The sequence below is a fragment of the Oncorhynchus masou genome, chromosome 23 (genome assembly GCF_036934945.1).
Source record: "Oncorhynchus masou masou isolate Uvic2021 chromosome 23, UVic_Omas_1.1, whole genome shotgun sequence".
NCBI classification, from domain to species: Eukaryota; Metazoa; Chordata; class Actinopteri; order Salmoniformes; family Salmonidae; genus Oncorhynchus; species Oncorhynchus masou.
The window spans coordinates 39,654,689-39,667,455 of record NC_088234.1 but is presented as its reverse complement, the minus strand read 5'-3'; the positions used below and the strand labels follow the sequence as shown (position 1 = coordinate 39,667,455).

Sequence of the window (12,767 nt, the reverse complement as noted above, 5' to 3'; positions counted from 1 at the left end):
GACAGCTTAGCTTAGCCCAGTCACCCCCTGTCCAATCATTGGGTTACGTAACTCCCAGATTCCAGGACAAAAACAAATAGCATAATAAATCTAGCTATTTTTTCACATGACTGAGTCTCTAAACAGCACTGTCTTAACCCTTTCTCCCTATTGTCGGACAGAATTCTGTGATTTTAGCTGTTTTGTTTTTTTCTGTGTGTGTGTGTGTGTGTGTGTGTGTGTGTGTGTGTGTGTGTGTGTGTGTGTGTGTGTGTGTGTGTGTGTGTGTGTTAGGTGGTGAGTCTGCTTTTAGAGAGGGAGCCCCAGGTGGTGTTGGGGGCGGGAGCGAATCGCCCCCGCTCAGCTTCACAGAGCCAATCAGGAAGTCTCAGGAGAGACAGCTCCATGGAGATGACCTTGAGTGGCAAGACCAAGGACTACAGCTTTGTCACTGATGGTGAGTGGAGAGGGCACACACACACACACACACAACACAAACACAAAGGCACACAACCAGGCAGACACACACAGACTCCCCCGAGGTGGCTGTGACTTATCTGACAGCTACATTGTGTTGGCTGTCACAGACAGCCCCGACACACCCCCAGTCCCCTGAGAGCTGACACACTGATGCCTTATAGCTCAGTGTGTGTCTGCACGTGCGTATGCGTGCGTCCGTACATATGTACAGACCTCGGTCTTGGTTTTACTGTTTTACACACATTCCAGTCTGGTGGAGGGCTACAATGAAATGGAATGAGTTTAACAGCAGAAAATGCTTGTTGGTGCATGTAAATAATGATGTGAAGCTGAATCGCCCTCCCCCTCTCTCAAACACTCTGAAAATAATGATGACCCTTTGCGCTCTTCTCAGACAACACTCTGGAGGTGCTGTTGAAGAAGAGCCTGTGTGGTTTGGGCTTCAGCTTCTACATCAGTGAGTTGAACAGTGGTTGTGACCAGGGCAGCAGTGTGGTGCGGATCAAAACCCTTTTCCAGGGTCAACCAGCCAAGGAGTCAGGACAGATCAGAGAAGGAGACGTCATATTGGCTGTTAATGGACAATGGGTTAAAGGCCTCAGCTACCAGGTACACAATGTCTTTCTTGCACAAATCTCTTTATCTTTGTCCTTCAAGCCAGATATGAAGAATTGTGTCCTGTTGGTGAGTGTGAATGAGGTGGTTAGAGTTAGCGTTGTATTGAGATTAGGTTGTGAATGTCAGGGGTCGGTGTTAAATATTTTCATATGTTGGCGTGCCTTGCTGAATCTGAGCGGGGGGGGGTCTACCGATGAGGCGCAAGAGCGTCACCAATGGCGTTCTTTGTCTTTTTGTATGTTCTTTTAACTAATTATGATTTGGCGCACCGGCATCACAGATTATTTTGACGAGTGATGATTTCGTGGAGGTGGTGCTTAAGAGGAGGCAGAGAGTTTGGGTAGTTCCGTTCGTGACACCTAGGTATCTAGCTAGTGCATGCAATATTTGGTTGTAGTTTCTGAAAAGAGGTTTAGTTTAGTGTTAGAATGCAGTGCGTCTCTCTGTATGTTAGCTCCGTGCTTTATTCAGCATTCTCTCTCTCTACCTCCTTTGCTCTCTGTGCCACATCACAGTTAATCCCCTAACCTGATCTATCAGAAATTAACTCTGCACGTCTCACCTATGGCTCTGAACTATGGATTACACAGCAGTCGGACTGAGATGGCAGTGTCGTTAACATGCAAATTAGCTGTTGTCATGGGAATGCTTGGTGGCAAAGGGGTACTGCATGTGTCTGTGGCCTGCCAAAATAACCATACATTTTTACCTTAGTGCACAAAGTGCAGTGACAAATAAATGCAGCAGATACAGAGAACCCCTGAACCAATATGCCCCTGCCCTCCCCAGCAGACTGAACCACACACATGCCAAAGAATTCCTTGTACTGACCCTTGACCGCTCATCCACAGAGGGTGTTGTTCCTGCTCCGTGGGCCTCCGTCTGAGGTCCACCTGACTCTCTGCCGACCTGCTCTTGGAGTACTGTCTCAACTGGATGCTGACACACTGGTGAGTACACACACACACACACACACACACACACAGAAAAACAGGCTCACAGATAAATAGACACATGCACACACACACACCTACACGCACTGAGAATTGACCACTGAGTGGTATCTCTCTCTTCAAATAGGTTCCTTTCTTGTCTCCAACCCGTGGGGTGAGGTCCAAGTCTCTAGACATCAGGCTAGGGGAAGATTATAGCCAGCTGCTCAAGCTACAGGCATACCAGAACCGTCAGTACAACCAGGAAAACCAGGCCCAGAAGGAGCCAATGCAGACATCACAAGCCCAGGACCAAGCCTCCAGGCAGGCCAGACAAACAGACAAATCCCCTGAGCCCTCTGGAGGTCCGAAGACTCAACAGAATCAGGATAGTCAAGACAGTGAGATGGACGCAGCCGAGAACCAGCCTTCCTCACCCTCTCCCTCACCCCCTTCCCCCATCTCCCTCGCCAGCAGAAGTGACGCAGGAGACAGTGAAGAGTTGTCGGCTGTGGACGAGGAAGGTTCCGAAGAAATGAGCTCGGCATCTGTCGGGGCCAAGACCAGTACTAGTCCCGTGTACACCAGGTAACGTTGATGTAACATTTTAAGTACAGAACAATTTATTGATTGCTGCCTTTTAGAAACAGGTCGCTCTTGTAAAATAAATGTTTATTTTCAATGCGATTTACCTGTGTAATTAAAGGATCAATTAAATGCAAATAAATACAAAGACAAACACTGTTAATGAACCCTGTATGTACTTCCAGTGGCATCAGAGAAGAGGCAGACGGCAGTTTAACATACTGCCTTATGGGTGATGGAATAACCATTCTGGATGATAAAGAGCACTTGACCATCAGTTCGACTTCGGACAGGCCCACTAGCCTTACCTCAAACACCTCATGTACCCCCAGTGTGGCTCCACACGCTACCTCTCATACCTCCAGGACCAGATCCACCCCCCCTACTAGGGTTCGATCCACCACCCCCAAAAGTACTTCCATCCCCCACAGCTTGTCCTCGCAAACCACAAGCTCAACAAACCCCAATTTGTCATTGCAAACCACCTCTGTCCAGCAGACACCAGCTCAGCCCTCCTCTAGGCCTACATCCAGCCTTTCCTCTAGGATGTCTGACCTCAACATCAGCCACTCGGTGCATCCTCTCAAGCCCCAGCATGCTACACCTCTTCCCAGCCTCTCCTCCTATACCTCCAACCCCAACTCCAGGATCTCTGATCGCAAACACAGCATCACCTCCGATCGTAAACACAGCATCACCTCCGATCGTAAACACAGCATCACCCTCGATCGTAAGCACAACATCACCTCCGATCGTAAACACAGCATCACATTCAAGACTACCAATGCCTCCAACATCACTCGTTCAGTCATCCAATACAATCCCCAGCCCCCTGACACATTGCCCCCTCGCAACCCCCCGCACGCCACCCCTCTCCCCAGCCTCCCTTGTCCTCACTCTCTCCCCCCATTCAGGCTGCACCTCTCCCACACACACACCCTACCTGGAGACAGGAGACAGAAGGGGAGGAGGACGAAGATGAGGATGAGAATGAGGAGGATCCCAGAAAAGTGAGACTTAATGTCAATGACATAACTTTTTTTATTTTTTTATTTTTTTATATCACATCCATATAATCACTTTCCTAGATGCTGGATTAAAGAGGATAATGTAGAACAAAAAATACATCTGTCAGTATTATTTTCCTGACGCAGCCCAAGTTTTGGGTTGAAATGTTGTCCGATTAAACAACACTTTGGGAGGATATACCAGTGTGCAGATGAATTTTTTGTTCTAGTGACATTTGATTGAACGTTATTCATAGGGATCCCGAGTGGCGCAATGGTCTGAATCTTGAACCAGGGACTGTAGAGTCACTACAGCCCCTAGTTCTAATCCAGGTTGTATCACATCTGGCCGTGGTTGGGAGTCCCATAGGGAATCACAATTGTCGCCGGTGTAGGCCGTCATTGTAAATAATATTTGTTTTCCTAGTTAAATGAAGTTGAATTTTAATTTTAAAAAATTATAAAAACAACTACAAAACAAAATGAAATAGCACTTTTCACAACTGCGTTCACAAAAACCCAAGCCCAAACCCTAAAGAAAACAGCAGAGATAGAAAATGGAACAAAGGCCTGGACACTGTCTTTGTGTTTTACATCCAGGGCATGATGAAGGAATTTGAGATGTGTGTGGTTCTGACCAAGTCGTGGAGTGGTAGCTTTGGGTTCACCATCACACGCAGCAAACTGGATGCCTGCTACTACATTCAGGACATACTGGACAACCCTGCTAAGACGGACGGACGGCTCAGACCAGGGGACAGACTAGTCACGGTATGCACACACACATGGGCACACACACATGGACAAACACATACACATAGGCACACATTATCTTTACCTGTCTCTTCCATATTCTCCACTCCCAGGTCAATGGCCAGGATATGACGAATGTGACGGATGAGGTTGCCATGTCGATCCTGAGGTCATCTCCTAGGAGACTGAGTTTGATCCTGGGGAGGGCGGTGACCAACCTGATCGCTCCACCTTTTCCAGACAACCTGCAAGACATCATACTGCACAAGACACCGACTGGACAGCTTGGTAAAACACTGAATGGGAGCGTGACTATTAGTATTTATCAGATGGGAGAACTATATTATAGGAAGCCAGTGTGAGGGTCTGCGCTCAGGCTGCAATGTATGGTGGCCGGGAGAAAAACATCTGTGTAGAACTACGTAGGTACTCAAACCATGAAAAGGGAAAATCAAGGAGGTCGAGATGCAAAAATATACTTAAATTGAATCCATGCTCAAACGGATATTCAAAGGTCCTCGTTGCGAAGTGCTAAACAAAGAACGGAGCGTACGTTTCGGCTTCTATGCCTTCGTCGGTGCCGTACAAACTCATTAAGGAGGCACGGACTTAAGAAGACACACCTGCTGTGCGTAACAGATGCACAGGTGCAGGGAAAAGGTGCTCTGTTACAATTTCAACCTTTCTGTCTGTATTATATCTCTAATATCTGGATGGTGCTCATCAGGGCACGCCATAGCAAACACTTTGCAATGGAAAACATTCCGTTGTTTTAGGTTGTATATCCTCTGGTCACTCTTTTTTCTTCTGTTTTTGTCCCTAATGAACACATCTCTCAGGTATAAAGCTGACTGGGTGGTATAGGCAGCAAATGGCAGGGGATCTACTGTCTGGAGGTGGTTCCTGGTTCACCTGCCTGTGAGGAAGGCAGCGTCCAACCAAACGACAGGATCCTGTACATCTGTGGCCGATGCACCATGGGAATGACTCTGGAGGACGCTGTCAAGGCCTGCGAGACTGCTCCGCGCAAAGTGAAACTTAAGGCCACCAGGTGTGTGGGGTTGCCTGAGTGTGTGTGTTTTGTAGGAATGCATGCATTTTTTTTGTTAAATGATCCGTCTGTTTGCTTTCTTTCTTGTAGAGATGACCAACCTGTGACTCCCAAAGCCAAGAGTAATGGTGCGTATAAGATCATGTACGGAGGTGCTTTAACCTCCCGGTGACCACTATGTTCAGTTCAGGACTCTCTGTGTATGTGACTGCTGGTTCACATAGAAACAGACACGAAGTGAAACACTGGAATGTTGGCTAAGTGTTGCAATGGGTTAAGTTGATGTAATGAGAAGTTTGTAACCAGGCAGGTTGATGCCTCATTGACGAAGTAGATGCTATTCTCAGATCAATCATTACCAGGTTAGATAACCATATTACCTGAGACAGAAGCTTCATGGTTTGGTCTTTCAACATTACGGTGTGTGATTCTGTGTCCTGTCTGTCTGTGTCCAGGTCTCAGTGACCTGAGAGAGTGGAAGAAGGAGGAGCAAAGGGAGCATTTCAGTGGGACCTCTCTCTCGCTAATATTTGTTATTGGTCTCTCTCCTCTCTCATCTCTTTGTCTGTGTTTGTAGCCGTAGCCCGGTGCTGACAGACAGTGTGTGTGTGTTTGTTGACGGACAGGGCCTGTGCTGCCACTGCAGGATTAATTATTACAGAGCATCTAAACCTCCACTGAGGTATTAGACCACACACACACACACACACACACACACACACACACACACACACTAGTTGTTTGTTGACAGTGAGGGGTGAGGTAGAGGGACAAGAGAGGGGCAGTCTGAAAGGCCAGTGTTCGAGAGGACACCTACCCACCAAAATGGCCACAGAGGAGAGAGGTCAACGTGAGTTCCTGTCCTGTTCTGAATATATCATCACCAGGGGGAATGTTTTACTTTTGTTTGACGTGGACAGCTTTTGCAAAGGCTTTTTTCGTGTGACTGGAGGGATAGAACATTATCCAAGGTCAAACAGGAATGATTGTGTTTGATTGATCTTGTTTGATCATACGTCTGTATTGGTTGTGGTACCTTTGCTTATGAATTATTGATGATGTATGTTTCTAATACTTGCAAGTTTTTTTTTTTTATCTCTCAGTAGATTAAGTTACATTGAGCAGGATTCAGGAACATTGAGCAGGAGCTATCATTTACCTTACCTGCCACACTGGCCTTTTGGTTACATAATATAGCAAACCTTTTTTGTCCGTTGAAATGGAAATATTTTGTTCTGTCTCTCTGTTTGTCCTGTAGCTAAAGCCGTGCCCGAAACCACTGGGAAATTCAGACCACTTCTCTCTGTCACCACCGATCAAGACGTAAGTGTTAGCTCTCACTCTCTCTGTCTCTCTGTCTCTCTATCTACCTATCACTCTCTCTCTTTTGCTGTCTCTCTTTCTCGATCTCTCTCTTTCTCCAACTTTACTTTCTCTATCCATTTCTCTCTCATCTTTCTCCAACTTTTCTTTCTCTATATATTTCTCTCTCTTTCTCTCTCTCTCTCTCTCTCTCTCTCTCTCTCTCTCTCTCATGACACAGGTTGAAACTAGAGTCATCTGTTCTCTCGGCTTGGGGCCTGTGTGGGCTTTCTCACCTGATTCATGCATTAATATTTTACTGCTCAAACACTGCTTACCTCAGCCTGTGGAACAGAATTGGGAATGCTCTTATAGCAGTCTGGATAAAAGTGTCTACTTAGTGGATAAATTGTAATTGCAAGTATCGCGAGATAAGGGCTTCCTAACTAGAATTCTCACAGTAATTTGACTTAAGTGGAAGTTGGCATTCACCCCGATGACTGGATTTGTAACTTCCACCTCTCCCTCTCTCAGAGCTGTATCTTGCAAATATATGTATGTAAACCAGAGAGAGGGGGTCTGGGCTTTGCTCTGATTGGAGGATGCAACGGAAGTACGCTCAGAGTGAAGGAGATATGCGCTGGAGGCATGGCGCAGCAGGATGGACAGCTCAGAGTGGGAGACATACTGCTCGAGGTACACACACGCTAAAGCCCTGCACAGGCATGCATTTTAAGCCCAAGGCCTACCCATGCCTGCGACATTCTGAAACTCTAAATCAGAAATAACTTCCTCAGTTAGTACAGTCAATCCAGCGCTCTACTCATGGCTGCTTTGAGTCTGTGAGTATCCATAGCAACGGCTCCACTTGGGCTGCTCTGCTCAATGAAGAGACATAAGTGAGCATTCAGCTGTTAGCTATTTTTTGTCACTCTAAGCATTTTCTGTGAAATAATCTCTCCTGGTTTATATTTGACGAGGTTGGAGCACTTCGTTATGATCTTAGTCAGATATGACTGTACTGTGCAGCAGAGCACACACAAAGGGTTCAGCTTCAAAATATTAGTGATAGACGAGCCCTGCCTGTACCCTAGTTATTCGGGCTCTGGTCGGGTAGCAGAGCTCTTACGCACACGTGACTTATCAATGACTGATCCATCCATGACTGATGATGTGTCCAAACATGACTATTAATACAGTTGAAGTCGGATGTTTACATACACCTTAGCCAAAAACATTTAAACTCAGTTTTTCACAATTCCTGACATTTAATCCTAGTCAAATTCCCTGTTTTAGGACAGTTAATATCACCACTTTATTTTAAGAATGTGAAATGTCAGAATAATAGTAGAGAGAATGATTTATTTCAGCTTTCATTTCTTTCATCACACTCCCAGTGGTCAGAAGTTTACATACACTCAATTAGTATTTGGTAGTTTTGCCTTTTTAAATCCCACAATAAGTTGGGGTGAATTTTTGCCCATTCCTCATGACATAGCTGGTGTAACTGAGTCAGGTTTGTAGGCCTCCTTGCTCGCACACGCTTTTTCAGTTCTGCCCACAAATGTTCTATAGGATTGAGGTCAGGGCTTTGTGATGGCCACTCCAATACCTTGACTTTGTTGTCCTTAAACCATTTTGCCACAACTTTGGAAGTATGCTTGGGGTCGTTATCCACCCCCACAACATGGTGCTCCCACCCCTGTGCTTCACCGTTGGGATGGTGTTCTTCGGCTTGCAAGCCTCCCCCTTTTTCCTCCAAACATAACGATGGTCATTATGGCCAATCAGTTCTATTTTGTTCATCAGACCAGAGGATATTTCTCCAAAAAGTACGAACTTTGTCCCCATGTGCAGTTGCAAACCATAGTCTGTTTTTTTTTATGGCAGTTTTGCGCAGTGGCTTCTTCCTTGCTAAACGGCCTTTCAGGTTATGTTGATATATGACTCGTTTTACTGTGGATATGGATACTTTTGTACCCGTTTCCTCCAGCATCTTCACAAGGTCCTTTGCTGTTGTTCTGGGAATGATTTGCACTTTTTAGCACCAAAGTACGTTCATCTCTAGGAGACAGAACGCGTCTCCTTCCCCTATGACGGCTGTGTAGTCCCATGGTGTTTATACTTGCGTGCTATTGTTTGTACAGATGAAAATGGTACCTTCAGGCGTTTGGAAATTGCTCCCAAGGGTGAACCAGACTTGTGGAGGTCTACAATTTTTTTCTGAGTTCTTCGCTGATTTCTTTTGATTTTCCCATGATGTTAAGCAAAGAGGCACAAAGTTTGAAGGTAGGCCTTGAAATACATCCACAGGTACACCTCTAATTGACTCAAATGATGTCAATTAGCCTATCAGAAGCTTCTAAAGCCATTACATAATTTTCTGGATTTTTCCAAGCTGTTTAAAGGCACAGTCAAGTTAGTGTATGCAAAATTCTGACCCACTGGAATTGTGATACAGTGAATTATAAGTGAAATCATCTCTCTGTAAACAATTATTGGAAAAAAGACTTGTCAAATGCACAAAGTAGATGTCCTAACCGACTTGCCAGAACTATAGTTTGTTTTAACAAGACATTTTTGGAGTGGTTGAAAAAAAAGTTTTAATGACCTAAGTGTATTTAAACTTCCAACTTCAACTGTATATTTGTACTAAATATGTGTCATTGTTGTATTCAAATGTGTTCTAGGTGAATGGTATAATAGTATCAGGTCTGAGCCACTGTAAGGTGGTGGATATCCTCCGTCAGGCTGAGGGAAACATCCAACTCACAATCTGTAGAGACATACCAAGGGCCAACACAGCACCCTGCACTGATGTATCCTCTATGGCCTTCCCTGGAGACAACATGGACGTCTGTCCTGGATCCAATATGGCTTCCTGTCCTGGATCAAATATTGCCTCTTATCCTGGATCAAATATGGCACCTTGTCCTGGATCAAATATGGCACCTTGTCCTGGATCAAATATGGCCTCTTATCCTGGATCAAATATGGCCTCTTATCCTGGATCAAATATGGCACCTTGTCCTGGATCAAATATGGCCTCCTGCCCTGAAGTCAACATGGCTACCAGCAATGGATCCAACATGGCATCCTGCACTGGATCAAATGTGTCAGTCTTCATCGAAGCCCGTATGTCGGACAATGCCGAGCCATTCTCCAACCCTTCTGCATGTTCCTCACCTGATGTCCAGCAGGAGGACCTTCCCCCTGGTGAGATAGGGATAGTTAATCCAAAAGTAATATTTGTTTTGGGGTTTCATACTTAAAAAGTGTTATTTTTAGCTATGTTTAGCGAAGTAAATATTTCAATCTGCAGGCCTAAATCCTAAACAAAATGTACTTAAAGGCCCAATGCAGCCGTTCTTATCTCAATGTCAAATCATTTCTGGGTAACAATTAAGTACCTTACTAAGTTTGACCATTTTAATTGAAAACTAACAAAAATAGCTTCTTAACAAGAGTAATTTCTCAAGCTAAAATTGCTCGGACTTTCAGGGAGTGATCTGAGTGGGGAGGGGAAAACTGGAAACTAGTTGTTATTGGCAGATAGGTTTGTAACTCTTTCTTATCAAATCAAATTTTATTGGTCACATACACATGTTTAGCAGATATTATTGCTTGTGTAGCGAAATGCTTGTGTTTCTAGCTCCAACAGTGCATTAATATCTAACAAGTAATATCTAACGATTTCACAACAATACACAAAGTAAAGGAATGGAATTAAGAATTTACAAATATTTGGTCGAGCAATGTCAGAGCGGCATAGCAGAATAGCAGAATACAGTATGAGTAGTGCAAAATATGTAAACATTATTAAAGTGACTAGTGTTCCAAATTATTGATTTCAAGTCTATGTATGTAGAGGCAGTAGCCTCGAATATATTAACACATTTAACGTCTGGTGATTTCACCAGGCAGGCCAAAACTCTATCCCACCAAACAGGCTTAAATTTCAGGCGGCCTTTTCAAACGGCTCTTACACTGAAAGGGCATTAAAAAACTAAAAGATATTTGTCCTCCGAAGAGGGGTGGTGGTGGGTGGGTTAATATATTAATATATTTTTTATATATATATATATATATATATATATATAAAGAATAGGAGCAGGGTAAATTTTATTCTGAAGGCCATCAGGCTGCTGAACAGTGGAACATAGTAGGACAGATGTAGAATGTTGAACAGTGGGACATAGGACAAATGTAGGGCCCAATACATGGTCGGGCAGTAGACTGCAGAGACAGAATAATTATGTTTCCATATTGAATGTATTATAGTGTATTATTTTTTGTATTTGTGAGCTGGCTTCACAAAAATAATTTCCATGTAAAAAAAAAAAGTAGGGCATTACATTTGCACAATTTCACAGTATTATTCCAACCTCATACTGTGGAAATATATGTATAAAACCCAGGAAAATAACATTTGTGATTGCACTGGGCCTTCTAAATAATTGAGTCATACTGTATATAATTTTTTCCTGTGTATTTGATTACAGAGGGGACTTCAGATCCAGTACCTGATGTAGAGGAGGATATTACCCCACTTTCACCCCCCGATGCCTCCTATCACCCCTCACTCCGCCTGCGGGCCCTAACAGAAGAGGACATTGCTGGACAGGTAACACACACAACACTGTAGCAGTGCAGTCTATCGTGAAAATAGGAGCCCCCATACTCACCTGTCACTTCTCTCTCTCTTTCTCTCTCTGGTGCGTGTGTAGGAGAGCTGTAACAGTAAACCCTCTCATCAAGCTTGCTGCCTGTCCAGCAAAAGTATGACTAACTTGCTCCATGAAGCCTCGGACAGGTAAGACTGATCTTATCATCCTCTCCTCTTTTACTCCTCTCCATTTGTCTCTCATTAACAATCACACATTGTTGCCAGTAGGGGAGAGCGGGGTAAGTGGAACCAAAATAAAAAATATATACAGTGCCTTCAGAAATTATTCAGGACCCTTGACTTTTTCCACATTTTTTTATGTTACAGCCTTATTCTTAACCAGATTAAATATTTTTTTCCCATCATCAATCTACACTCAATACCCCATAATGACAAAGCAAAAACAGGTTACTGTTTTCACTGTTTTCTCACAGAATTGCATAGCCTATAGAAATGTTGCGCAACATGAGCTCATGGTCTCTCATGGAGTGTTTGATAAAATGTTTCATTACATTTGCATTGATGTCCGAGTGATTAGAAGGACAATAGAGTGCTGAGTAGCAGGCAGTTAGCAAGTTTGCTCGGCTACTACCAGACGGCGGTTTCAGACGACTGTGAGATCACTCTCTAATGTGAGTAAGACTTTTAACCTCTTACACTTATGGTGGCGCTATTTCATTTTTGGAAGAAAAACGTTCCCGTTTTAAACAAGATATTTTGTCACAAAAAGATGCTCGACTATGCATATAATTGCTACTGTTCGAAAGAAAACACTCTGACGTGTCCAGAAATACAAATATCTTCTCTGTGCGTGCCCTTTAACGTGAGCTTCAGGCAAAACCAAGATGACTTGGCATCCAGGAAATGACAAGGATTTTTGAGGCTCTGTCTTTCATGATCTCCTTATATGGCTGTGAACGCAAGAGGAATGAGTCTGCCCTTTCTGTCGTTTCCCCAAGGTGTCTGCAGCATTGTGACGTATTTGTAGGCAGATCGTTGGAAGATTGACCATAAGAGACCACATTTACCACGTGTCCGCCCGGTGTCCTGCGCCGAAATTGGTGCAAAAGTCACCTGCCAGTATTTTTCCATGGGGCACAGAGAGAGAAGCAAGCTTCCATGAACTGCATGTCAATGAAGAGATATGTGAAAAAACACCTTGAGGATTGATTCCAAACAACGTTTGCCATGTTTCGAGTAGTTAATCCGGAAAAAGTTTCACGTTGTAGGTGACTGCATTTTCGGTTCGTTTCTGGTAGCCAGGCGCAATGTAGAAAACGGAACGATTTCTCCTACACACAGACGCTTTCAGGAAACACTGCGCATTTGGTATGTGGCTGGGAGTCTCCTCATTGAAAACATCAGAAGCTCTTCAAAGGTAAATGATTTTATTT

The 12,767-nt window shown here is 44.2% G+C and overlaps 1 protein-coding gene across 1 annotated transcript in view; it reads left to right on the top strand.

Annotated features, from left to right (window-relative positions):
- LOC135510100 (tyrosine-protein phosphatase non-receptor type 13-like) overlaps window positions 1-12,767 on the top strand; it is a 96,010-nt gene that overhangs the window by 65,676 nt on the left and 17,567 nt on the right. Inside the window, 17 exon segments of the mRNA XM_064930888.1 lie at window positions 274-436; window positions 854-1,068; window positions 1,929-2,027; window positions 2,158-2,597; window positions 2,780-3,441; window positions 3,444-3,604; window positions 4,202-4,372; window positions 4,468-4,654; window positions 5,207-5,405; window positions 5,496-5,533; window positions 5,861-5,911; window positions 6,664-6,728; window positions 7,242-7,403; window positions 9,398-9,676; window positions 9,797-9,923; window positions 11,210-11,331; window positions 11,435-11,520. Coding sequence (XP_064786960.1) covers window positions 274-436; window positions 854-1,068; window positions 1,929-2,027; window positions 2,158-2,597; window positions 2,780-3,441; window positions 3,444-3,604; window positions 4,202-4,372; window positions 4,468-4,654; window positions 5,207-5,405; window positions 5,496-5,533; window positions 5,861-5,911; window positions 6,664-6,728; window positions 7,242-7,403; window positions 9,398-9,676; window positions 9,797-9,923; window positions 11,210-11,331; window positions 11,435-11,520 — 3,227 coding nt within the window.